This window comes from Apus apus, chromosome 3 (assembly GCF_020740795.1).
Source record: "Apus apus isolate bApuApu2 chromosome 3, bApuApu2.pri.cur, whole genome shotgun sequence".
NCBI classification, from domain to species: Eukaryota; Metazoa; Chordata; class Aves; order Apodiformes; family Apodidae; genus Apus; species Apus apus.
In genome coordinates, this window is record NC_067284.1 from 55,963,854 (window position 1) to 55,990,179 (window position 26,326).

Sequence of the window (26,326 nt, forward strand, 5' to 3'; positions counted from 1 at the left end):
GTTACAACTCAATACCCTTGCAGTACCCTCAACCACCACACACACAGAGCACAGGACTCCAAAGCATTATTTACAAAGACATATTTACATATCAAGTTTTAACCCCTTACTAACCTCATTGGATGTAGGTCAAACATTGGAGGCTGCAGTTCAGCAAGCTCTATAGCAGTTATTCCAACTGCCCACAGATCACAGAGTTGGTTATAGCCACCTTTTCTTTCTACTGCAGCAACTTCTGGTGCCATCCTAAAGAATAAAAGACATTTTCAGCTAAACCTCCCACCACCAATCAAACATTCTTTTGTTCAGAGCAGTTTTAGTACTCCTTTCCCTAAAGCTCTCAGTCTATAAGCTCACAGCACACACATTTATCCATGTGGATATATATATGTGTGTGTGTGTGTATGTAAAAAGTTATATGAGGCATACACAAAGTTTTCCTCAATTGACTTCTGTTAACTAATAGGCAGTTTCCAAAACAGCTGCTTAGCAGTAAGTGGATGAAACCAATCTGTCTCAGACTTTTTTGCAGGGAGACAACAAACTATCACCAAACTACCACTCTGCAACCAAAGAGCCTAAGCAGTAATTTTTCAACTATGGTAAAACCCAAATAATACCCAGTTTGAAACACTGTCCCAGGAAGTGATCAATGGTCTTTGTAGAGAGGAACTCCAATAACAAAAAAAGTAACATCAGCTTTCTTGTATCATGAAAGCACGAGCCCTGAAGACTCACTGTGACTCCTGCACAGAGCACTCCTTACTTGTGAAGTCTGCCTCACTGTAATGTCAGAAGACCTAATTTAAGTTAGCAAATTAGTTTCACATCCGCAGGTGGCAAAAGTTAACAAACATAACTGACACTTGAATATGAATAACTAAAGAAAACTATTCACTAAGCATTGTCATACGTTTTGAAAGGCCAAAGAGAACTGTGGATTTGATTGTTCTACATAGTCATAAAAATACCAAGATTAGTATTTTTTAGCTTTGAACTTCATTAGTCCAGATCACTTGAAAATTTAACTCAACAGAGGTAAGAGTGATGAATGTCACTTAATGAGTGCTCCAAGGCAGCATCTCAAATGATGCATTATTTAAATGCAGACAACCTTATCCATAGAACTGAAAATATCAGCAGGTTCGGTGGTGCAACTTAATTCATGTTTGCATAGTTAAGTTATATTAACATAAATTTCTTCAAGAGTTCATAAAAAACCCTAATCACTCTAAATTAAAAAGGAGGGAGTCACTGAGGTAGCGGGGGAACAAAAGTTAACTTTAGAAAGACATTGAGGAGCACAAGGGTAAAACAGCAGGGTTACTAAAACTAAACACACTGTGCACCAGTTTTGCTCTTCATTCCTCTCCCATCCAAATACCACAGCCAGACATCTCTAACGATCACTAAAACCTTCACACTGCCTGTTTCAACTAAATTTTTTGTCACTATTTCAATACTTTTGCTTCTTGGCTTCTCCTCTCAAAACTCCATGAAGCTCTGCAAAGAAAAACTGGTGCTTTTAATCAGCATTTAATCTATGCAATGCTTTCCAAGTTATTCTTTAAGGTTATGACACATCATTTGAGAGGTCTGGCACAATCTGGAAGGTACACAGTGATACAGGCCAGACTAAAGTCACCCAGACATCTTATGAAAGAGAGATACAAATCAATTACACAATCATGACTGATGGGTGTTTGTGTTATTCTGGAGGCAAAGTTAATCCATGCCTTTCTGCAGAAGAATGCTAAAAATGTTGTGCTTGACTATTTCAAGACTGAATACTTGAGTTGGGGTTTTTTCATTATACACATTTTTATTGTGTACCTCCTATGCCACCAGACAACAGGATTTTGAATATCTTTCTGGGAAATGTACAACAAAAGCTCTGTTTTACAGTAAAGCATGTGTCTCATTTACTTCAAGGCAAAAGGGAACAACCACTCCTGCACAAAGAGGAGAAAATGCTGAACTTTAGAAAATATAAATTATGAAAACTAGTTTATTGAAGGGAGAATAAAGATGCAGTACAGATAAAACAGAAATGTATGCTTGGATTCAATCATTTTAGGCAAATAAGTAAAAAAGTAAAATGGCTTAGAGGAAACATTTCACAAATAGCAAAAGAATCAGTGGAGAAAAACATACGAAACTCATCAACTGAAGAGTTGAAGAAGAGATGTGCCTAGGGTGGAGGGAAAAAACAAAGCATCAAAATGGAAAAACAGAGAAGAAAAAATATTTAGGATCAGAGTTAAAAACAAACAAATTTCTGGTAGCTTTCAAGTTTTACTAAATGGAGATACATTAGTCAACAGCGATAGCAGCACACAGAGTGCCTTTTAAGTTTTCAGAGCATTGATCACTTTTTCTGTTACCCAGGTAATTCAGGATTTAACATAAGTAATACAGATACGATTATTAGAAAGTCTGACACAGCCTTTAGTGGCTAGTCTACCCAGACAGTGACACAGCATGCTTTAGAACAATTTTCCAACATTATTGTATGTTATATGTTAAGGGCCAAGTAAACACAGTTACCAATACGGGGTGCCAATGAACGATTTCCTTTTGGCAATTGTAGCTGTTATCTGTGCAGATACTCCAAAATCAGCTATTAAAAAAAGTAAAAACAGAACAACACTTAATAACTGTGCTGATGTAACTAGTTGTTAATGAACACAAGTTGGGTTCCCTCACTGTTTGTTAAATCTACTGTAAAATACTTAACCAAAATATAAAACCACCAAAACCTAAGGATGGAAACTTGATTTATCTCAGATACTGAGAGATACTGGTCTGCTCCTCTCAGTTCACTGTCAAATACGCAGACTGAACACAAACATCAATACAAGAAAGAACAGGCTGGCACAGTCCTAACAGTTACCTGCAGTCTTTTAATACGATAAAATACATCACTTAGTATTATCCAAGAGATTCCTTCAGGTAGCCTTTCAAGATACATTTCACAGTTAAGCACTTTGGATGAGATATTTTATTAAAAATGTATAAAACCCCTGTGACTTGATTTTTACCTCCCTCTTAAAACATCAGAAAGCCTTCTGCCTCAGTGTTCCAAAACTAACCCGATTACTCCTCAGACACTAACCAGATGATGTAGTTGCATATTACCAGCAAGAGAAGAATAATTCTGATACTCACTAATTCCTTACAAGAACCATTACATCATTATATGAAATGCTGAAGACTGCTTCTTAGAGCACATAAAACTGTTGATAACACTGAATTGTATTAACTCACCTAATTTTACATGTCCATTATCCGTTAAAAGAATGTTTGCTCCCTTAAAAAAAGTAAGCATATTTGAATTAAAACATGCAGATTCTTGATACTATATTAAACATTATTTGTTTTTAATTTCCCCACATAAGCACAATTCTGTTTAGAAACAAGTATCTATACACTGTATCCTTACAAGCCCAACCTTGCATTCTATAATGTATTATGAAAAAATGTTTAAATTCTGTGTCCAATCTTTCTTTCAGAATTTTTAGTAATTGCTCAAAACCCTGATACCCTTCTGCAGTCAGTGAGAACAACTTGGAATCCAGCTGCATTAAGGCATCTAACACTTGAAGCTACTATGTACAGCCTGAAAAAAAACCCAACCCAAACCAACCAAGCAAAACCAACTCCCCCACAGAACACAAAGGAATACGATAAGTTTAATATCAGATTTCCAGGAGGAAGTCTGCAAAATTTAAGCTGCCGTCTAAGCAAAGAAGAATTTATAAAGGCAAAGATTAGGCAGTAAAACTCCAGGGACAAAAAGTCAACAGGAAGCACCAGAAGGAAACTAGAACAGAGGGTAAGAATCTGAACAAGCCACCTTTGACACAGCTTTGTTAAGATGAAGGTTAAAATAAGTCAGTGTTAAGTCACTCACGGTACCCTCTCTAATTTTAGCATGAGAGGGCCGGGACAGAGCAGTCTACAAGAACCACACAGCACAGCAGGCACTGCCCTGCAATCTGCTCACCAAGAAAAGCAGCAAGAAGTCAAGGCAACAGTTCTGCTCACTAGCCAGTTCAAAATGAAGGGTACATCGAGCTTCTTGGAAAGATCAAACCTTTCCTTTTGCACAGAACACACCCTTATAGCCATCAGAACACATGTTCTCAACTCCAACTGGTCAACTCCAGTATTACAGCACCAGGCTAAAAAATAGTATGCTGGGGTCCAATTAAAACAATAAACTATTTCCATGCATGCATTTCAAAGAAATATTTTTCTTCTTCCCTCAGGCAGAAAATTTTATTTTATTCTAATAGAAAAAACCCTGCATATTTAAAAATATCCCCAAAATCAATACAGGACAATAAAGACCCATCAGAGGTCATGCAGAGTATTTTAAGAACACCACAATCCCCTTGAGTTTTTACTTACCTTTATATCTCTGTGCATTTTTCCTTTACTGTGAAGATAATATAGTCCCTGCATAAAATATTTAGATAATAATTTAGTCCAATATTTTTCATTTTATGTACATTTCTTATTTTATTACCAGGCATATTTAGGATCCAGTTCAATAATCTAAATGACTCACTAACTGAAGAAAATTCTTATTTTCTGGATATCCAAACTGCATTTGCAAATTCAATATATGTAGGAGCATAATATCTAAAACACAGGATAGATGGAAAGAACACCAGCCACCATATCTGTTGTAAAAAAAACATTCTCCAAACAGCTTTACTCTGTATATGCTAACTATCACCTTTTTAGACCAAGTAAATTACTTTTAAATTACCTAACAGCCTATTCAGCAGTCATATCACTGGATACCTCGTGGAGTTACTACAGACTTAAGTTTAGAAGCTAACACAGGAGTTCAATTCTAATTCATGGATTTCTGCAGAAGCATTAGACTGTCTTTCCAGGTCTTGATGACAGGAGTCCTGCATTTTAGGACTCAAGACTAATTAGAAACTTAAAAGTTTAAATTCTGGAAGAATTCTGGAAGATGGAACCCCTGCATGACAAATCACAGAGCAGATCACTTCTGACACTCTAGGCTTATTTTTAAAATTTTCTTCTAGGGGTAAAATGACATTTAAATATCTTCCTTGCTTTGCAGCCATGAACCTGCATAAAGACTACATTTTCATGGGAGAGATGCTGACAAAACCATTTGTTTATTTATTTATTTCCTGCTAGCTTATCCAGGACATCACAGAGCTGATTGCAAAAACAAATTGAGATTGTTTTAATTTATCAGCATTTTCATGGATGGTCCTAAATACATCTAGTGGAAAAATGATTAAATAATTACTTACATGACTTGGTACTTGGGACTTCCAAGTGAACAACACTGTGCAATGGGGTATTTTGGGGTATTTTTTGTCAGTTCACAAAAACCTGAACGCAATGTAGCTGCAGTGCTAATCAGCTATGATATCAGCTCCTTAATTAAAAAGGGAGAAAAAAAAACCCACTCACAGCTGTTTTAACCTGTTTCTCTGGGGGAAATGACCAACAATATTCAGTTCATCCAATGTTTTTTCGGAGTCCTCACTGCAGGCATGCATGCAGACCCAATAATTTTACTTGACTTCCTTTTGGTAGACAGTGTCACTAATCACAGGATCTATTTGACCATTCCAACAACTAGCATTAGTTAGAAAAGTCCCATGTGTGCTCCTTGCATTTAAATCTCTGGATGCTGCTGGCACAGAATGCCCAACAACTCACTGGTCTGCAAGACTTTGAGGTCAACATTTTCAAAATTGAATGCCTGGAGGCAGGTGTGTATATATACATACACATATTATATTATGTATACATATTTATAAAGGCCATATTTAAAGCACCTATACTTTCAGAATCAGTCTCACCGATTCCAACCAGAACTAGAGAGTGTTTTTTGAAGACAGACCATTTAATGGGCTGTAAATACGGAGACTGAATGCTAACTTTAAGCATTCGAGTGAAATTCTGGAGCCACAAAAACTGATGGCAAAATTAACATTGGACAAATTACTTTTATGGACAGATAGATGGCCTATATTCTCAGACATTTTACTAGGAAAAGTGACACCTGCATTATAAGCTACAACAAGATAACAGAAGCAATATGTTATCTTTGATCAGAGTGTTATAAAAATGTATTTAGAAAGACAACTTAAAAATACAAAAATGGGTCATGGATAACACTTAGAAAATACGTACAAAGTAGCAAGTTTACTTCTCACAAGCAATTTACACATATTAACCAAGAAATCTTGCCACACACTTCACAGTGGTTTCACAAATTCCATTCTAGACTACTAAAGCACTCATCCATATTCCATGAAAATGATGGACTGGATGGACTATTCAGTGGATAAGGAATTGGATGGATAGTTGTATTCAGAGAGCAGTGGTCAACAGCTCAATGTCCAGACAGAGATCAGTGACAACAGGTGACCCTCAGGGATCCATACTGGACCAAAACTTCATATGCAACATAGACAGCAGGATCAAGAGCACCCTCAGTAATTTCACCAATGACACCAAGCTAAGTGTCTGAGGAATGGGATGTCATTTAGAGGAACCTGGATGAGCTCTAGAAGTGGGATCATGTGAATCTCATTAGGTTCAACGAGGCCAAGTGCAAGGTCCTGCACCTGAGTCAAGGCAACCCCCAGTATAGATACAGGCTGGTCTGTATCTATACTGGCCGATGAAAGAATTGAGAGCAGCCCCACAGAGAAGGACTAGGGAGTACTGCTGGATGAAAAGCTGGACACGACCCAGCAGTGTGTGCTCGCAGCTCAGAAAGCCAACCATGACCTGGGCTGCATCAAAAAAAGTGTAGCCACCAGGGCAAGAAAGGTGATTCTGCCCCTCTGCTCCTCTCTGGTGAGACCCCACGTGCAGTACAGTGTCCAGCTCTTGAGCCCTTAGCACAGGAAAGACATGGACCAGTTGAAGCCGGTACAGAGGAGAGCCACAAAACTTATCAGAGGTATGGAGCACCTCTCCTGTGAAGACAGGCTGAGAGAGCTGAGGCTGTTTAGCCTGGAGAAGAAAAGGCTCTGGGGAGACCTGATTGCAACCTTTCAGTACTTAAAGGGGACTTATGAGAATGATGGAGACAGAATTTTTAGCAGGGCCTGTGGTGATAGGACAAGGAGTAAACATTTTAAACTGAAAGAAGACAGATTTACACTAAATATAAGGAAGAATTTTTTTACCATGAGGCTGGCGAAACACTGGAACAGATTGCCCAGAGAAGCAATATATGCCCCATCCCCAGAAACACTTAAGGTCAGGCTGGATGGGCCTCTGAGCAACCAGATCTAGTTGAAGATATCCCTGCTTATTGAAGGGGGAAATGGATTAGATGACCTTTAAAGGTCCCTTCCAACCCAAACAACTCTGTGACTCTATAAGAACAAAAGGATTTAAAAGCCCAAAAAAACCCCACACTCCCAGATGTCACATAAGACTTCACTGTAAGGAAAAAAAACCCCATGTCTTGTAAATCAGAACTCAGCAATCTCTGGCATAGCATAGGGAGAGGGTAAATGGCATGCAAGGGAGCTGGCTTGGGGACACTAATATCTTGAGAGTGTATTTAAGAGAGGAAGCAGCTCTCAAGTGATGGCATTCAACAGATTTGCATTCATTAGAAGCCAAGAACTGCTCACTCACATAGGAGCAAGACATCCACCAAAAAAGCCACTTCTGAATAAATTTTACTGGGGAACTGAACCTTTAATTTAGGAAAGAAAAATGAAAGCCAGCATACCCATGAGAAGAGGCTGGTGACCTTAACTTGAACATCTTAAGTACACAGACAATATTTTTTTTTCGTATTCACACATATCAACTATTAGATAAGCAAAACTGAGTCTTTAAATTTTCATTCAACCTTGCAATAGCTAATCTGTACCACAAATATGGATTAATAATTATTCTGCATCCCCCCCTTACAAAAAGTTAACAGCAGAAAGATGATGACAGTTTTCTCCAAATGACCCAGGATAATTTGAGGTAATGCAATTATACAAATCAGTTCTAGACTATAATACAGGACCTCCTCAGAATTCCCCCAAACACTGCACTTCCATAGCATCACGTTTATTTGCGCTTTTAATTTTATCTTCTAACACTTTTACATTAAAAGTCAACCCCAAGAACCTGAGAACACACTACCTGTAGTGTTTCTCTGCTAACATAGGCAATCTGCTGTTCTGAAAGTGGTCCAGTCACTGAAATGGAAGGGAAAAAAAATTTTCTCAAAATCAGGTAAAATACTAACCATTCCAAACCCATACCTCAATTACTTCTATTCAGACTGGTAGGATCTTATGCTGGAAATCTCAAAGAAAATGTGCTTAGATTTTCCCCCAGATTGAGCATCCCAGAGATCACCAAACATTTTTTAAACTAAAACATTTCTATTCCCACTGGAATGAAAACTAAGTCCATCTATATATAAATCTCAAAGTAATTAAGAAGAAAATTAAACAGAAGCAGTAATTTAAGCACAATTCTTCCCCTGCACAAATCCATTGCTGACCTTCTATGCAGGCCTGGACTTCCAACCCAGTGACTCAGAGCTGCAACAAATGTCAATCAGTCCCTTTTGAGCCTTACAAAGTTCCTTCTACCCTTTCCAACCTGCTCCCTCTTTCCAATCTTCCTGCTGCTATGTGACTTGCTCTCTCTTCCCTGCAGCCACGACATCTGCTCTCTGAAGCTTCTCAACCCTTTTCTGCATGAGCTACCAGCACTGATGCTCCTGGGCCTGAAACACAATGCACCTTCTCAAACTCTCCCTCTAAGCAGGCTTAGCAGCTTCCCAAGGGAAGGAGGAGTCTTCCTCTCCCTCTTCACTCTAGCCCCTTAAAGGAAAACAAATACATAAACCAAACACTGAACAACAGGCAAGGAATGTGACTTTTCCCCCCATCACTGGACTTTGATCCGAAATTAAAGGATTTTAAGACCAGGATATGCAGTCCTCACTGCAAACTTCTCAGGTTTTGCAAACAGAGAAACCTCATACAACTTTTCTAAGGAAACTAAAAGAGTAGGGAGTTAAAAATGAAACTATATTTAAGCACCCAACTGCTTAGCTTCTACAAAACCCACAACCATAATACAAATTGGTATCATGCAAAACATATCTTCAAAACAGGTCTAGATCCATCTTCCCTTTTCTGAAAGAAAAGCTTCAAACCTATATGCAACCAAATATATTAGCATCCAGAGTATGTATTTCCAGGCATGTATGTGTATTTTTGAGAAATCTAGTAATTAACTTACAATGACTTAAGATTACAGAGGTCTATAGTTCAAATGCAGTAAGACCCTTTGGAACATAATTAAGAGCAGAAAAGAGCCCTCTTTTCTGACTCTACACACAAGCCAAAAATTAGCTACATTAGGAAACTACTCTGTATGACATCTGCTCAGGCATTTATGTGGCATGAAATAATTTCCTACTCTACACATAAAAAGGGCTATTAAACTCAATGCTTTTATCAACACTAGCAAAGATGTAAAGGATCAATAAAGCCATGATCAAATGACCATGGTGTGAATTTGTGAACTGGTGCCTTGTTTGAATTGCACCCAAATTAAATGCAAAAAAAAAAAAAAAAAGCTACACAAGCTGCTCATGCATAAGAGAAGGACGTGAAGATTCTAACATGTAGAATCTTCAGAAGTTAGAATGTAGATGGATTTCCTGTCTGAAAAGTATCACCTGAGAACCACAGAGCCATTATTCACTTATGGCATACTTTGCTCCTAAGCAAGTCTTAATTTCAGGGCAATAAAATCCCTCAAAACTGATTTTGTCACCTACTAACCAGCAATCAATGGACTGATCATCTCCTCATGCAACAGATTCACACATGCCCCATATTTCTTTGATCACTTGTCACAGCTAAGCTAAAAAGTCTAAAGCAAATATATAGGCCACCTTTGCTTTTAACATCACAAATCCAATGTAAAAAAAAACCATGAAACCAAACAAAAAAAACCCCAAACAAACAAACAAACAAAAACACAACAAAAACTAAAACACATTCTTGTGGCACTACTGTTATACAAACACACAAAAGACCACTGTTTACAAAGGGCAAGAGCATCCATGCTAATTAATCCACTTATCTAGGTATCTGTAGGCAGTGGAATATATTATACTAAAGCAAAGGTCAAAATCTCAGGAACAAAATGGCTATGAAGTAAGACAGGTCATCAGAACATAAATTTTAATTTTAATAATACAATATTGTCTAACTTTACAGCCTTCGAAAAGCAGTAATGGGTGTATGAGCTACTGAAGGAAAGAAATAACTTCTGCTGCTCAAAAAAATTCTCCTATAATTTTGTTTTAAAAAACCCAAACCAATCACGTAAATACACAAGCTAAAATTGACATTCAGTGACTGTGGGTAATAAATTTAGGATTCTTCCTCTCCGATTCCTACATACTGTAATAGTTTCAATTTTTTTAAAATAAGGCTTTACTTAGATTTTAAGAAATTACAGTCTTGACATACCATGATAAATATCCTGTAGAGAGCCACCTCCACAAAACTCCATGCAAATCCATAGCTTGTCTCGTCTAAAAAGTGAACAAAACCATTCATTAGCAGCCAGATTTTACAAACAGTACCTGTAAAAGGTAAGTCAGAGGGACTCAAAACATTATAAAGCACAACATTACAAGCTCTGCATTATGAAAAGTACTACGACAAATAATGAATGATTTAACTTTTATGTGAAACTTCACTGTCAAAATAGTAACTAATGAAATACCTAAAATATTCCAGGACTTACTGGAGTAACAGAAATAGTACTAGTGAAACATGCATGCTGATTTTTGTTCCAAATCTACTATGAAAAGTAAACATATTTTTACTGAGAGTAGAGAGAAAATAGATGTGGGTTCTTATTTCTTTCTCATTTTCACTTCTCCCACTTTTTTTTTTTTCAGAGCAAAGTAATAAACACAAAGCAAACAAACAAAACTGAAACAAACTCAAATCAAAAAAGCACTAAAGATATCTCTCAAGTCAATTTCTTTCACAACTACTGAAGTGAAACTCTAATGCCCTAGTCAAAGCTAGCCCATGCCTTCTCAGATGAAGCCTTTTTCCTCAAAAATACCTACAGCTATTTTTTGGTGGTAGAGGTCAGAAGGAAGCTCATTAGATTCCTCTTACTAGGAGAATCAATTCAGTTTGACTCACTATACATCCATAAAAGGTGCTTTCCAAGAACAGACAATGGGGCTGAAGGGTTCAAAGGTATCTTCTGTTAGGGACACTAAATTCCATTTTCACTTAGTAATTTTCACTGGTAAGACAGATGTATCGCTTGTGGCCACAGAAGGGCATTTTGGAGAGCAGAAAATCTGGGATTTGCTTAGTCATTCCCAGCCATCAAAACACACAGGGGGGAAAAAAAAAAAAAAAGTATACAGACACCTTAGGGCAGACTGGGACACGGGACAACCAAAGGAAAAGCTGATGATTGTTCTGCAGCTTGCCCATGATGCCAGGTCTTGGGTTTCTTGCATTCCTAAGGCTCTGTTAGAATAGCTTTGACACTCCTCTGGACAACACCAACATTCACGGAAGTGTTTTACAAGGCAATAGTGTAAGTGCTGAGCTTATCCCCTAAGTTGCAACCTGCAAGTATTGCTCACCCCCAGGTAACAGCTAGAATAGCTGTTGTTCCAAGAAAGAACTGTCTTTCTTGGATCTCCTTCCCTTTTATGTCCATAGTCTGCATGGTGCTCAAAGCTACACTCTGGCTGCTTCCTCTAGCGGTGGTGAAGATACTGTTCAGGCGTTACACAGGTTTCAAGCAACTGATGTCCCTGGCTGTTGACTCCATGCATTTCTAGGGGTTAAGTAATATGAATGCTTTTCACTGAAATAACAGATCAAAGTCAAACACAGGAGCAATGTAACCACCTGTGAGAGAAAACAGAATTAGCAATGGCAGCAAGGGAACACAGTAAGAAACAAGCACTGTAGAGACAGACATCTGCAAGTCCGTTTTTTATACTTCACAGTGAAGCAAGACTCGGACAGGGACACTTTAGGGGGCAGTGGGCTCATGAAAGTCACTCTTTCCCATGTGGCTGCATCCTGTTTGATGCCAACAGCAGCAGCAGTGTGGAAGTGGGAAAAAGTCAGGACAACCCCCACAGACTTGGGAAAGCAGCAGAGCACCCACAAAGTAAGAGACATGAAGCAGATAAATATATTCACACCTTGGCTTACTGGGCAGTAACTTCCCAGTGTGGAAAAGCCCTACGGAAAAGGAAAAAAAACATAAGATGATCAAAAGAGGAGACTGTATTTCTAATTTGCTATCTAGCCTTTTATTACTGTGCCTAAGTGCTTTGAGACAGGTGACGATCCATGTAATCAACTGGAAATGTACACAGTTATCTGTGTCCGCAGAGCATATGGCAAGCACAGTAAACAAAACACAGACAGGATCAACAGTACCATTTAGTGTCTGCAACTTAACACCTAGACTAACAGCAAGGCAGGAATGTGACCGTCTAAAAATCCGTATGAAACAGAAGAAAAGCATGGGAAACAATATGCTAATAAGTGCCAAGTATAGGATGATGAGTTTGTGGGGTTTTTTAATTGTTCTTAGCATTTAAAGATACTTGGAAAAACAAACAAAAAAATCAGATAATGACAGGCCTTAAAGACAATCATTTGATTGAAAAAAAGACAAAAAGAAAAAAAAAGCTCTACACTGTATTTGCCAAAATTTCATTCTAGGTCTACAAAGGTCTATTTTAATACCCTCGTATAAGAGGAAAACTGTTGATTTTTTTTTTTAAAAAGCATGCCCATTCTGAACACAGCATCATGACAAGAGGAAACATTTCCATCTAAAAAATTTAAAGCAAGTTGAATGCAACAGTATTTGTTCACAGTCTGTTTTCATATGAAATATTAAAAAATAATCAGAAACAGCTTTTTATTAGTTATGCTAAGCATTCTATTCCATTATGACTAGTTAAAAGAAGCAGCTGCTAAGACAACTGGATACATTTGCAAGTGCTTCTACAACGCAAATAATTTTACCTCTAGAAACAAACAAACTGAACCCTCAAATTCTGGCCTGAAATTCATATTTTAGAAAACCAGCTCAGGGTAACTTCACCAACACTGCAGATTCAACAGCACCCCGCCCTGCCCTCTACCATTCTCCACTTACTCCTCTTTTAAATATCTCTTCTGAAAAAAGTCCATAACAATGACTTTCGGGTTTGTGGAGCATGCCAGCCTTAGTGTCACACATGAAGAAAAATGTCAACAAAACTTCCTTTGCAGTACTGCAAACAGGTGCAAATCAAGTAATCACGTGCAGTCGAGGACATACTAGCATATAAAAAGGTGCTCTCTTCACAGATAAAAGCAGGCTTTGAGGTTGGGAAAAAGATTTAAGGCAGTGCGACTGGCAAGTAGGACACTATGTGGTCCCAGCCACGCAACTTTAAGAATATGCAACATTGAAGAAACTTAAGTCACCATAAAACAGAGCTTCCAAATATTGCCTTTAGGAGATTTGCCAACTTTACCATCTGACAACCTGGAAGATGCTGTCAAACAGACTAGTAACTCCAGAGGTTCTCAAAAAAAGTTGACATGACTCTGAAGGTATGTAGCAGTATTAAGAAGTGACTGTTCATGCACAAGAAAAAGTCTGCCTATACTGCACAGAATAGAAGTAATGCACATTTTAGGTTAACCTTCAAATTAACCTCAAAACATTCAGAATTGAAATCCAGACACTCCTAGTTTGGAATGCCAAGTCCCTACACGTACACATGCTCTATCTGTATGCACACCCACCCAAACTTGTGCACAATGCAGCTCACAGACCAGTTCAGCATTAAAAAAGCATTCAGGCTGCCAAGACAAGCAACCTTCAAGATATTGGATGACAGAACAGTACAGCTTATTGATTTTATCTTCAGACTTTGATCCCTTCCTGCACGTGTATACGTGATAAAGCAAGCAGTACACTATCACACACTCCCAGCCTTGCTCAGTCCAGCATGCAAATGCTGTTCATCTAATGAACCAGTCAACAGCCTCCTTTCCTCTTCATTCCCATACTTCCAGTGCATTCCACTTATTCTGAAAAATTGCTCTTGGAAACTTCCTTCAGGCTCCACACTAACCTATGTCTGTAAAGCACTAATATGACAGGCGTTTTCATTACAGGCCTTTGAAATTCCTACAGAGCAAATGTAATTCAAAGCACAAATTATGCTGACTAGAATTGCAACTGTCAGCATGCAATACTTTCACTCATCAAATAAAAGCTAACAAGATCCTCATACTGAGAAAGATGCAATGAAGCCCACGAATGATAATCCATTCTTTCAGTGAATGCCCAGAGCTATTCAGGACACTAACTACAAGCTGCAGGGAGAAAAAACTGCTCAGGACAGCATTAGTCAGCTGAGCTTCTGCATGAGATCTCTCGTTCTCCTTCAGGACTTGGCCAGGACCTTCTCGCATCCCTAGCACTGCCTCCATGTTCTGGCACGCTCAGCTTGTCCAACTTCCGTTTGCTCCAACTACACCAACATTCAGCATCAAGGTCACGAAGAGCACCAAAAAAACCTCTGCACCTGCCCTTTCAGCATCCTGTTGCAGTTTACCCCAGAACACACCAAGGAATGCTCAAGAATGTCCAAACAAACCAGGGAGAACGAGTTAGATCATCTGCAGCAATGCAAACATGCACCATATCAGACACTAGTGACTAGAAAAGCAACAGTAACTGGGATTTCTCAAGCTCTAACGGATCTAGAATAAAAGTTAAAAAAAATGCTGTATTTCAGCAGATAACATGGTCAAATTTTAAAGGATTTTTAGAAGGAAAAGATGCACTCCAAATACAAGAGTCAAAGTCTGTCAGACATTCCTGCTTGAAAGATGGCAACACTTTTTGAAAATCTTTCAGGTACCAAAACTTTTCACATGAAAATACCACACACATCTTCCCACCCCCAGTCCAAAAGCACTTGGCCTACATCACTGAAAAGCTTTTGGCTACAGCAGACAGCCATTGTGGAAAATTTCAGCTAAAGTTACTTACGTCTAGTACACACGAGTAACTCAACCTGGCATCTTCCCATTACAAACAGGGAGAACTACCACGTTCCACCTATATCACAGAATCACAGAATTGTTCTGGTTGGAAAAGACCTCTTATATTATCAAGTCCAACCATTAACCTAACTCTGCAAGTCTGGTGCAAAACCATATCCCTAAGCACCACACCTACATCTCTTTCAAACACCTCCAGGGTGATGATTCAACCCTCTCCCTGGGAAGGCTGTTCCACTGCCTGGTGACCCTTTCAGTGAAGAGGTTTCTTCTAATATCTAATATAAACCGGCCCTGTGACAACTTGCCCTCTTAGCGTATCACTTGTTACTTGGGAGGAGAGACCAACACCCACCTGGCTACAACCCCCTTATCAAGTAGTTGTAGAGAGCAGTAAGCTCTCCCCTCAGCCTCCCTTTCTTCAGACTGAACAGCCCCAGTTTCCTCAGATGCTCCTCACAGCACCTGTCCTGCGGACTCTTCACCAGCCTCCTTGCTCATCTCTGGACTCACTCGAGCTCCTCAGTATCTTTCTTCTAGTGAGGGGTCCAAAACTGAACACAGTATTCCAGGTGCAACCTCACTGGTGCCAAGTACAGTGGGGAAACCACTTCCCTAGTCCTGCTGGTCACAGAGAAGGCCTTGGTGGCCTTCATTGACAAGGCTACAGAGATGGCAGAGCAACTGATGTAACCTACCTGGATTTGTGTACGGCCTTTGACACTGTCCCACACAACATCCTGGTCTCCAAACAGACAAGACATGGATTTGACAGGTGGACCACTCAGTGGATAAGTAACTGTCTGGATGGCCACACCCCGAGAGTTGTGGTCACTGGTTCAGTGTCCAAGTGGAGGCAAGTGACCGGCGGTGTTCCTCAGGGGTCAGTATTAGGACCAGCGCTGGTCAACATCTTTGTTAGAGACATGGACAGTGGGACTGAGCGTGTATCCTCAGCCAGTTTCTTGATGATACCAAGCTGTGTGGTGTGGATGACATCCCAGAAGGAAGGAAGGCCACCCAGAGGGACCCTGACAGGCTGGAGAGGTGGGCCAATGCCAACCTCATGAAGTTCAACAAGGCCAAGAGTGAGGTCCTGCACTTGGGTCGGCACAACCCCAGGCAAAAATACAGGCTAATGGGAGAATGGACAGAGAGCAGCCCTGAGGAGAAGGACTTGGGGGTGGTAGTAGATGAGAAGCTCACAGCAAGGCGCGGGAGATAGTGTCTGTCTTTAAGATATCTTCCTTTATAACATCTCTCATTATGACACCTCCCTTCATCTCTTCTGCTTTTAAGACATCTCTCTTTATAATGTCTCCTTTTTTGACATCTCCCTTAGTGATGTCTTCTCTTCTGGTGTCTCCCTTTATGTCATTGACCATGATGATGTCTCCCTTTATGACCCTTGCTTTTTAGACATCTCCTTTTATGAGAACTACCTTTCTGAAGTCTCCCTTTATGACACATCCCTTTATCACATCTCACTTTTGACATCTCCCATTATGATGTCACCCTTTATGACATCTTGCTTTCTGCCCTCTGCCTTTAAGAGGTCTCCCATTATGATGTCTGCCTTTATGACGTCGACCGTTATGACTTCACACATTAGGAGGTCTCCCTTTATGACGCCTTCTTTTCTGACATCTCCCTTTATGTCATTGACCATTGTGACATTTCCCTTTATGACCTTTCCTTTTTAGACATCTCCTTTTATGACAACTACCTTTCTGAAGTCTCCATTTATGACATCACCCCTTATGACGTGTCCCTTTATCATGTCTCCCTTTATGACGTCTCGCTTTTGACGTCTGCCATTATGACCTCACACATTAGGTCTCCCTTTATGACGTCATTCTTAACAACATCTCCCATTATGATGTACAACATCACCCTTTAGGGTATCTCCTCTTATGATGTTTCCCTTTATGACATCACCCATTATGACAACTTCTTTTATGATGTCTCTCTTTATGACCTGACACACTACAAGGTCTTCCTTTATGATGTCTCCCATTATGATGTCTGCCTACCAGCTGGATTGAACTCCATTCACCACAAGTCTTTGGGCCCAGCCATCCAGTTTTTACCCAGCAAAGAGCACAGCGATTTAAGCCACATGTAGCCAGTTTCTCCAGGAGAATGATGTGGGAAACGTCTCAAAGCTTTACTAGAATCTAGATAGACAACACCCACAGCCTTTCCCTCATCCAATAACAGGTCACCTTGTAATAGAAGGAGATTAGGTTTGTCAAGTAGCACCTGTCTTTGATGAATCCATGCTGATGTGGCCTGATCACCTGGTTGTTAGTCTCAGGTAGCCAGGACTGCTGGTAAATGATGGAAAGTAGCTTACTGAGCACTTCTGCCAGCTCCCTTAACTCCCTTGGCTGTATTCCACCTGGCCCCATAGACTTGTGAATGTCTTGAGTGGTGCAGCAGGTTGCTAACCATCTCCTCGGGGATTGTGGGGGCTTCAAACTGCTCCCCATCCATGACTTCCTGCTCAGGAGACTGGGTACCTACTGGTCCTACTACTAAAGACTGAGGCAAAGGAGCATTAAGTACTTCAGCCTTTCCCTCATCCTTGGTCACTCTGTTTTCCCCTGCATCCAATAAAGGATACAGATTCTCTGGAGTTGTCCTTTTGCTGCTAATATCTTTGTAGAAACATTTCTTGTTATCTTGGACAGCGGCAGCCAGGTCGGTTTCAAGTTGGGCTTTGGCCCTTCTCATTCTCTCCCTGCACAGACTCACAAAATCTTTGTAGCCATCCTGAGCGGCCCGTCCCTTCTTCCAAAGGCCATAAATGCTCCTTTTTTCCCCTGAGTTGCAGCACAGTCTTCTCCCCTGCTGGTTCATCTTTCAGCACAGGGGGATGGCCTCCTCCTGCACCTTGAAGACTTCTTTCTTGACGAGTGTCCAGGCTTCCTGGGCTGTTTCCTGAGTCTGAAAGCCATTAAGAATCAGTGGAACACGGGAAGGACAGAGCTTTTAAACCTTCCAAAGGGAAAGGCCAGCTTTGGAATTGCCTCACCTACCTGAGAAGCTCTTGCTGCCCTGGGAAGTTGTTGCTTTGCAGACTCGTGGAGGCTCATGTGACTCAAAAACAGGGTTTGAAGGTGATGTTGCCCTCAAACCTTGGAACAATACTGAGAGGGAAAAAAAACCCAACTGATTCCATCATCCCTGCCAACCCAATGGAAAGAACTCCTGAGGTCAGAAATGTTTGGGAGTCAGGACAGGGCCCAGTTACCTCATTTAGGAAGAGTTATGACAGCAGGGAATTTGAATTCCCTTTGGAGACATAGTTTACTGAGTTGAGCCATAACCCTGAACATGCTTAGGTGGTTTATTGAAAGCAGCTGACATCTGAAATGCCAGCAGTGTTGAGTGCTGCACAGATGAATGAATGCCAGGCAGGCTGAACACTTAACCTTTCTTTTTGCTGCAGAGTACTCTGTGTTGGAGGCGCTGCTGTGTTGCTGCTGAGTCAAGATCTCCATAAGCGCATGGATGGCATTACCAGGTGTGCTGAAAAGGACTCTTCTAGTGCCATTTCTGAAGGTGCATGTTACACCACCATTGCAAAAGCTCTGAACGTTGATAGGAATTCCTCCTTGGGGAATGGTGTTGAAGGATCCCTTCTCAGCAGCCGACAGACACGTTTTGGGTCTCTGGTGCCAGACGGTGTCTATGGGGTTAGCCTTGGAAAGACAGATGCTTTCATATACAAGTACAGGAAGACCTCTGCTGCTGGGAACTGGTAGCTTTCTTGCACCATGCCAAAGTGAACTTGCATCCTGATTACACTTGAAAAGCAGCATGGCAGTGATCTGGTGGAACTCTGCTGATGCAAATGAAGCCTGTGCCATTTGTTAGTTCACCTCACTTTCTTTGGCTGTCCTAAGGCACTTCTTTTCTCTCTTTGGCTTTTATGAGAGATGGAAGATGTCTACTAGTGTTTCAGATGCTTTTATTGTAAAATATTCTAATGAGAGAGAGTCTCTAATGACTGCAGATTACTTTCAAATGTTATTTTGGACAAGCATTTGCAACTTGGCAAGCTGGAGTGGACTCACGCATTGTGTTCCACTGCTGTGATTAGTGCAGAGATACGATTAGTAATATTTCTGGGATTTGTTCAAACTGCTCCCCATCCCTGTCTTCCTGCTCAGGAGACTGGGTACCTACTGGTCCTACTACTAAAGACTGAGGCAAAGGAGCATTAAGTACCTCAGCCTTTTCCTCATCCTTGATCACTGTGTTTTCCCCTGCATCCAATAAAGGATATAGATTCTCTGTAGTTGTCCTTTTGCTGCTAATCACATCCTCTGCAAGTCCATCTCTGACAAAGTGCAGGTCCAGCAGGGTAGACCAGAGGGACAGTTGTTCCAGGGCAGATTTATATTAGTTATTAGAAGAAACTTCTTCACTGAAAGGGTCATCAGGCATTGAACAGGCTTCCCCAGGGAGGTGGTTGAATCACCATCCCTGGAGGTTTTCAAGACATGTAGATGTGTTGCTTAGGAATATAGTTTCGCACCAGACTTGCAGAGTTAGGTTAATAGTTGGATACAATAGTCTTAGAGGTTTTCTCCAACCAAAACAATTCTATGACTCTCGTTTTTCCATGCAGACAGAAGATACATGCACACTTGGAAGTAACAAGAAGTCTCTGCCATAAAGAGCATCATGACTTTTCAGAGCCTTTTAAAAGCTTTTTATTACATGGTATGATATGCCTAAAATTATTAAAACATATGGTTCACAAAATCCAGCATTAAAAGCCCTAGTCCTTGAATATCAAGCAATTGCCATATCTAGCATAAAACATTTGTCAAGATGTATTGAAATTAATTATAATAGTAAATGTTATTATAAACCAGCAATCAATGTTCTTAATACTGAGACATTGTATGAGTTTACTGTAGTCATAACAAGTAAGCATATTATCTTACAAAAGGAACTATACGAAAGAATAATGAGTCAGAACAAGTTACATATGCTACATTAAGTGTCCTAAACAACTCTGCAGCTCAAGAGAAAAAAAACAAGCATAAAAGAGCTAAAATATCAATACTTTTTAGATTTCATAACAAATCCAAAACACAAATCACCAGTGGGCATTTGAAGGGCTGTGTGGTTTAATTCCTCAGTTACTTCAGCATAAAATTGTCCTTAAAGCTTAACATAGCACTACTACTATCAAGCAAGAAAAATACACACAACTTTTTTTCCCTCCTTATTTTCCCTTAACATTCAATTTTGAGTTCTCAAGACAATCTACATACCAGCACCAGTTAAGTCAGAACATTTCTGAGAACTCTGTACTCTGCAATACTTACACTTCTTAATGTTTTGCAAACATAAAGCGACATTTTACTAAAACAGTTTTAAAATATACTATATTCATAGACTCTTTCCTCATACTTGTCACACTTTTGCTTAGTTTTCCACTTATGTATTAAATTCAAAGCTTTTAACTGACAACTCATTTCCCAGGAAACATAAATACATGGTCACTGAAAGGTTTTGCTAAGAGATTCCCCTATTTAAAGAGAACAGATTTCGAACTAACAGAAAAAACTGTAAGTGGATAATACTTAATTGGTAAAGTATGGTTTATCCAAAGACACCCTATGGACCTGTCCTTTACAAGGAGATAGAGAGGCATTTTTAAGTAAGCAAAGTAAACAAACTGTACCTGAGATAGCTGCCAAAATAAGCAACAATGTTTGGATGTTTACAGTCTTTCATCATAATGATTTCCTGCTGCACAACAGCAAAATCTTCTCCTGAAAAGCAGAAGAATTAATATTTTCGTTGGCCTAGTTCATACTCGTATCTCAACTTTCAGTACACATTTATAAAAGAAACATATTGAGTCATTAAAACCAATTATCTGCTAATTTTACAAACATATAAAGCAGCTGTAAATCAATATTAAATTAATAAGGGCTTAGCAATAAGTAACTATATTCTTAACAAGTTTCATTCTGGGCAAGCTGGACCTTACATCTGCTATCTGGTATCTCTTACTATATTGGCTACAGCTCTTTTAAAAGTTGTTATTTTCCTGGAGAACCCACTGAGTCCATCTGCATATGCCCTGCCAGTAGTCCAGGTTCTTTATAAGATGACAAAATTTTGCTATTTATGACCATATGTTCAACACCCATGAGATCATCTTCCTGAGCTAAAAACATTCAATAGTACACAGCTGCTGCAATGTTTCAGAACACTCCATAAGCACATAGATTTATGGACAGTATAAAACACGGATGTAGATGTGGCGTCTACCCAAGTCTTACTATTTGGTACCTAAGTTGTTCCTGTTTTTGTAGAAAAGCTTCTTACCAGATGTGTACTCTGAGAAAAATATGTCATAAAACTGAAAAACCAACAGAGGCATTTTTGTTTTGGGACTGTTGTACAGGGATTTTGTAGGTAAGTGAAAGATGGAAAGCGAGAAAAGTAGCAACTGTAAGAGAATAATGGTAACAGGCACCTGACAGCCTTTAAAATTATTTTTTAAATAAATAAACGTCAAATGCTCTTTTGCAGTTTGGTATCTTACACTTGGGTTTCTCTTAAATTTCTTGTGTCATAATGTGGTATGTCATGCAGACAGTTACCTCTGTGAAAGGACATGATTTTTCCAGTATTTGACCAGCGTTTTCGTTTAATCCAAAATACTCAAGTAGTATAAGCTACAGAGTAAGTGCCAGAGCATAATTAATCCTTGCTCCTTAAACTGTTACCAAATCTGCTTACAAAGAAAGCCAGAGCCACAGCTCTGGAATGTGGATGCTGCCCATCTGAAGCTGAGATTCAAGCGTCTACTGCAACTGGAAGCAACAACTACACAGAGAAACCGAGCTCCCTGAGCAAACCAGGTAGCTAAAGTGCATTCTCTGTGCATCACTCACGTATCCAAAGGCTGCCAAAAACATTTAACTGCAAGATGCCGGTAGTTATCCCCATCAGCACCCTATGAGGGCATCTACCCCAGCTGCAGTGCATCCCCAGGCTCCAACCACAGGTCACATAACGCACATAGCACAATTCCCCAAGTCCTACTCAGTACAACCCATACTTCCAGAATTGTAAGAGAAGTGGAAGAAAGTAGCAATTTCTTTCCCTTCTTGCCTGCATGGACCTTAACGATCAAACAAGGTAACAGTTAAAATACTCCCCCACTCAAATATTAAATCTTGAAATAGAACACTAAGAGTTATGAGTTAAACAAACAGCCTGGATATTTTACTCCCCAGATTACTGTACTCTTGTTCAACAAATCTAGCCATTTTAATACAACAGCACTCGCAGGCTGATAACTGGTCTGTAGAGCTTATGTACTTTGTGAAATTGCAACATAAGCACAGTTCAAGCATAAATCTAGCATACCGTGAAGGCCTAATCAGAGTCTTCATGAGAATTTCAGAAGACGTACTCAATTCCCATATACTAATGCTCATCTATTACTACACTCTTCCTTCTTATTATTGCTCTATCCAGCTCTCTTTTCTGCATTGCTATCCCCCTTATTTCTTTTGCTTTATGCATGGGTTTGTATCACAGGGGTTGAAAACACAGTATTTGAAAAAACAAACCAACTTCTCTCATTGAAATTTTAATCAGCTTTCCTGTAACTGGTTCTCCAGTTACATGTTTTCCTCACACATACTGCTTGTCATGCTTGGGTTTTTGTTTGTTGGTTGGTTTTTTTTTAGAACAGTATATTTTGTCCTACAGTAAAAGGCAATAATTATCCCTTTTTTCAGCAAGTGGACTCAACTGATTTTGTACAATTGTATTTTCAGCATGAAAATATTTAGTTTCTCTTGCCTATTTCAGCTAAGAAACACTTACCTGGTTCTAGTTTTATTACTTTAATTGCTGCTAGCTCACCCGTGTTGACATTTCGAGCCTACAAAAAACAACAAAAAAACAACAAACTATTTAGAGGACTGAACACAGCCATCAGCTCTGCATTCTCAACTGGTCATTCTCTGACAACACAGAGTCAAAGAGCAACTGAGACAAATACAAGGGTCTAAAACAGTGGAAGTACTTGTTGAGGTTTTCTTTTGTAGCAGAAACAGCCACAGGAAGAGTCAATACATTAAAATATATTGTACATTGATGTTTCATGCCAGGTCAGATTTTTTTTTTTCCTAAGTACACTATGCATTTATATTTTATTTGGCTTATAGCATATATTTTCATTAGATAAGCATAATTATTGAGCTCTGTTGTATCCAAAACACTTATTTAAAGTAATCCATCTCTGTGCTTAATATCAGTGAACCAACCAGCAAAAAATTCTGTAGCTAGCATGCTATTCTTGAGTACACAGTTTGTAGGAAGCATTCTTCCAACAAGACTTCTCATCCTGCATTTTTTTTCTAACGACAAAGCAAGCTATCTCAAAAAAAACAACCACAAAAACCCCACAAAAACTAAACAAAACACTAGGAAGCTAATTTGTACTAAGAGCTGGAGCTAGAACTATGCTCAAGAAATCTTGCACTGCCACACAATCCTAAATTATTCAACTCCTTGACCATGCTGTACTTCTGTGTTAAAATCCATAACAAACTGACCACTGAGATACTGACCGCAAAGCAGCTATAACATAAATGGATCTCACAGCAGACAAGCAGGGCTCAGGGAACATCAAGGGCTGCACCCTGCAGCACCTACGACTGCTTCCAAGACACTCATGAGACTGACTTAACACTTCCTGCTCATTTCACTATATGCCCCTTGGTCCTTACTCTCCACTGGTGTGAAGAAAGCAAGTCAGCAAATAAAGGAGTTTGAAAGCATTTCCCCTCCTATACTCAGCAGCTCTACAGGTAACTTCAGCAACAATTACTCAGCAGCTTAACAGAATTTTGTATGAGGTCTGTCATGCTAAATCCTATGCTCTACTGAGCAACCAAGGAAGCAATTTTTTTTTTTTTAAGTCATCAGGAGGCAACATAAATTAAAATAATAACAATTTATCTTCTAGAACTGGTGTATTTGACTAACTGAAAACTGAGAAGCCACTTGCCCAGTGTTTCCATGCCCCTGTACCCAGCTACAGGGAGAGCACAGCAAATCCACTCTCCAGCACTGAAGCCGCAGCTCCTGAAGGATGTTCAGCTACAACCTCATCCCAGGGGAGCTTTGATACCCAGAGCTGCATTGTGCTGGACCATTGCTGAACTGAATTCTGTGCCTGCTCTATCCCCTGCACAGGGGTGAGATATAAGCGCAGTGTGTATGCCTGTGTCTAGATATGTACCATCTAGCACAGCCAATCTCAAACCTCCCAGTGTTCCTTGGTGTGGCAAGGCTCTTCAGCAATGCTGGGAGTACTGCCATTTGCAAATAATTGGCAGTCAGGTGGTTATGGATAGACCCTGAGACCACTGGGAATCCTATTAAAAAGTCAAGGACTAGTCCAAACTTGATAACATGTGGAAAGAACAGTTAAAAAATTAAATTTCTCTGGAAGCCTTCCCTGTAAGTCATAATTTGCCCACTCCACCTATGGCAGCAGGGTCTCCACTCATGACTAAACAGTAGAACAAAACTGCAAAACACATTATGAACAAGAAAAGTAGGAGTTCCTTTAATTGGTGCCAGAGAATGAAGGGAAACACATAAGAAAGTGGCACCACTGAAGCATAAGCTAAGATTTCTATTCCTTTTTTCTTTTTCCAACACATTTTTTTCATAGCAAGAAATAAACACAGAGACAAGACATTCCTTCATCAACAGGCAGCATTTTTAACCTCCAAGATTAGCAAGAAAAATTACTGAAGCTTTAACAAAGGCCTGAGATCATCAAAGAGTCTTTTTAATACTTAAAGACCTGTCTTGGGGCACTTTTACTAGCGAGATATTCAATGAGACACAACTGTACCAGATACAAGTGAGGTGATCCTGAAGTTATGCATCCTGCATGCAGCTGGGATGTGCAAGCCATGCTGGGAAAATTTCAGAGGCTTCAAGAACATTTCTAGCCCAGCAAAACACTGTTTGGTAACTTATTTATTTATAATAATACTGTGTTCATCTGTCAGGAATCAACAAGCTGTGAGGTATAAAAAGGGCAAGTGTAGGGTCCTGCACCAATATAGGTTAGGGGTAGATGTGCTGGAAAGCAGGTCTGAGAAGAAGCTGGGAGTCCTGGTAGACTGTAAATTATCCATGACCCAGCAATGTGCCCTTGTGGCCAAGGCAAATGGAATCCTGGGGTGCTTAAGGAAGAGTGTGGTCAGTAGGTCAGGAGAGGTCATTCTCCTCCTGTACTCTGGCCCTGGTGAGGCCACACCTGGAATACTACATCTAGTTCTGGGCTCCCCAGTTCAAGAAAGACTAGAAAGAGTCCAGCAAAGGGCAACAAAGCTGACTGGGGATTGGAGCATCTTCCTTCTGAGGAAAGGCTGAGAGAGCTGGGACTCTTTAGCCTGGAGAAGACTGGGAGGAGAACTCATCAATGTCTGTAAATATCTAAAGGCTGGGTGTAAGGAGGATGAAGACAGACTCTTTGGTGGTGTCCAGTGACAGGCCAAGGGGCAGTGGGAACAAGCTGGAACACAGGAAGTTCCATCTGAACATGAGGGAAAACTTCTTTACTATGAGGGTGACAAAGCACTGGAACAGACTGCCCAGGGAGGTTGTGAAGTCTCCTTCTCTGGAGATATTCAATACCCACCTGGACGCAGTCCTGGATAATGTGCTCTAAGGGATCCTACTTTAGCAGGGGAGTTGGATTAGATGATGTCTAGAGGTCCCTTCCAAATCTGACAATTCTGTGAATTTCTTTCTCTGACTATGGTCATTATGCTCTGCAGAGGGCTATGGCAACTGAACAAAGACAGAAGGTGAGTAGGAGCTAGTGACAATTTCAGAACGAATCTGACTAAAATATATGAGGACACTCATCACAAAGACTTATGTGATGGTGATGTCAAAAAAAATCTATAGATAAATCTAATAATACACCTGGAGCAGGACATGCAAAATCCTATCCAAAGGAATAGAGTCTGAGCAGCAGGCAGCCTTGTCAAACCCACAGTCTCCATACCTTGTGGTTGATTTGGCTCCCTCGTATCTTAAAGGGATTTCTTCTTCAACATCATGTTCTCAAAAGAACTGTTGAAAATTATAGGCAGGAAAGAACAAACATTGTGTCT

The 26,326-nt window shown here is 39.9% G+C and overlaps 1 protein-coding gene across 7 annotated transcripts in view; it reads right to left on the reverse strand.

Annotated features, from left to right (window-relative positions):
• The window catches only part of MAP4K3 (mitogen-activated protein kinase kinase kinase kinase 3), an 83,408-nt gene that overhangs the window by 51,538 nt on the left and 5,544 nt on the right, over positions 1–26,326 (reverse strand). For 5 of the 7 annotated variants that reach the window (XM_051613219.1, XM_051613218.1, XM_051613217.1 and 2 more), the window contains exons 2-9: positions 23,004–23,061; positions 20,836–20,926; positions 10,527–10,591; positions 8,167–8,222; positions 4,414–4,461; positions 3,268–3,310; positions 2,548–2,620; positions 115–246 (exon numbers count right to left, since the gene is read on the reverse strand). In XM_051613219.1, the coding sequence (XP_051469179.1) occupies positions 115–246; positions 2,548–2,620; positions 3,268–3,310; positions 4,414–4,461; positions 8,167–8,222; positions 10,527–10,591; positions 20,836–20,926; positions 23,004–23,061 (566 nt within the window). The remainder of the gene's footprint in view (positions 1–114; positions 247–2,547; positions 2,621–3,267; positions 3,311–4,413; positions 4,462–8,166; positions 8,223–10,526; positions 10,592–20,835; positions 20,927–23,003; positions 23,062–26,326) is intronic. The other 2 variants (XM_051613221.1, XM_051613220.1) reach the window with 2 other exon arrangements.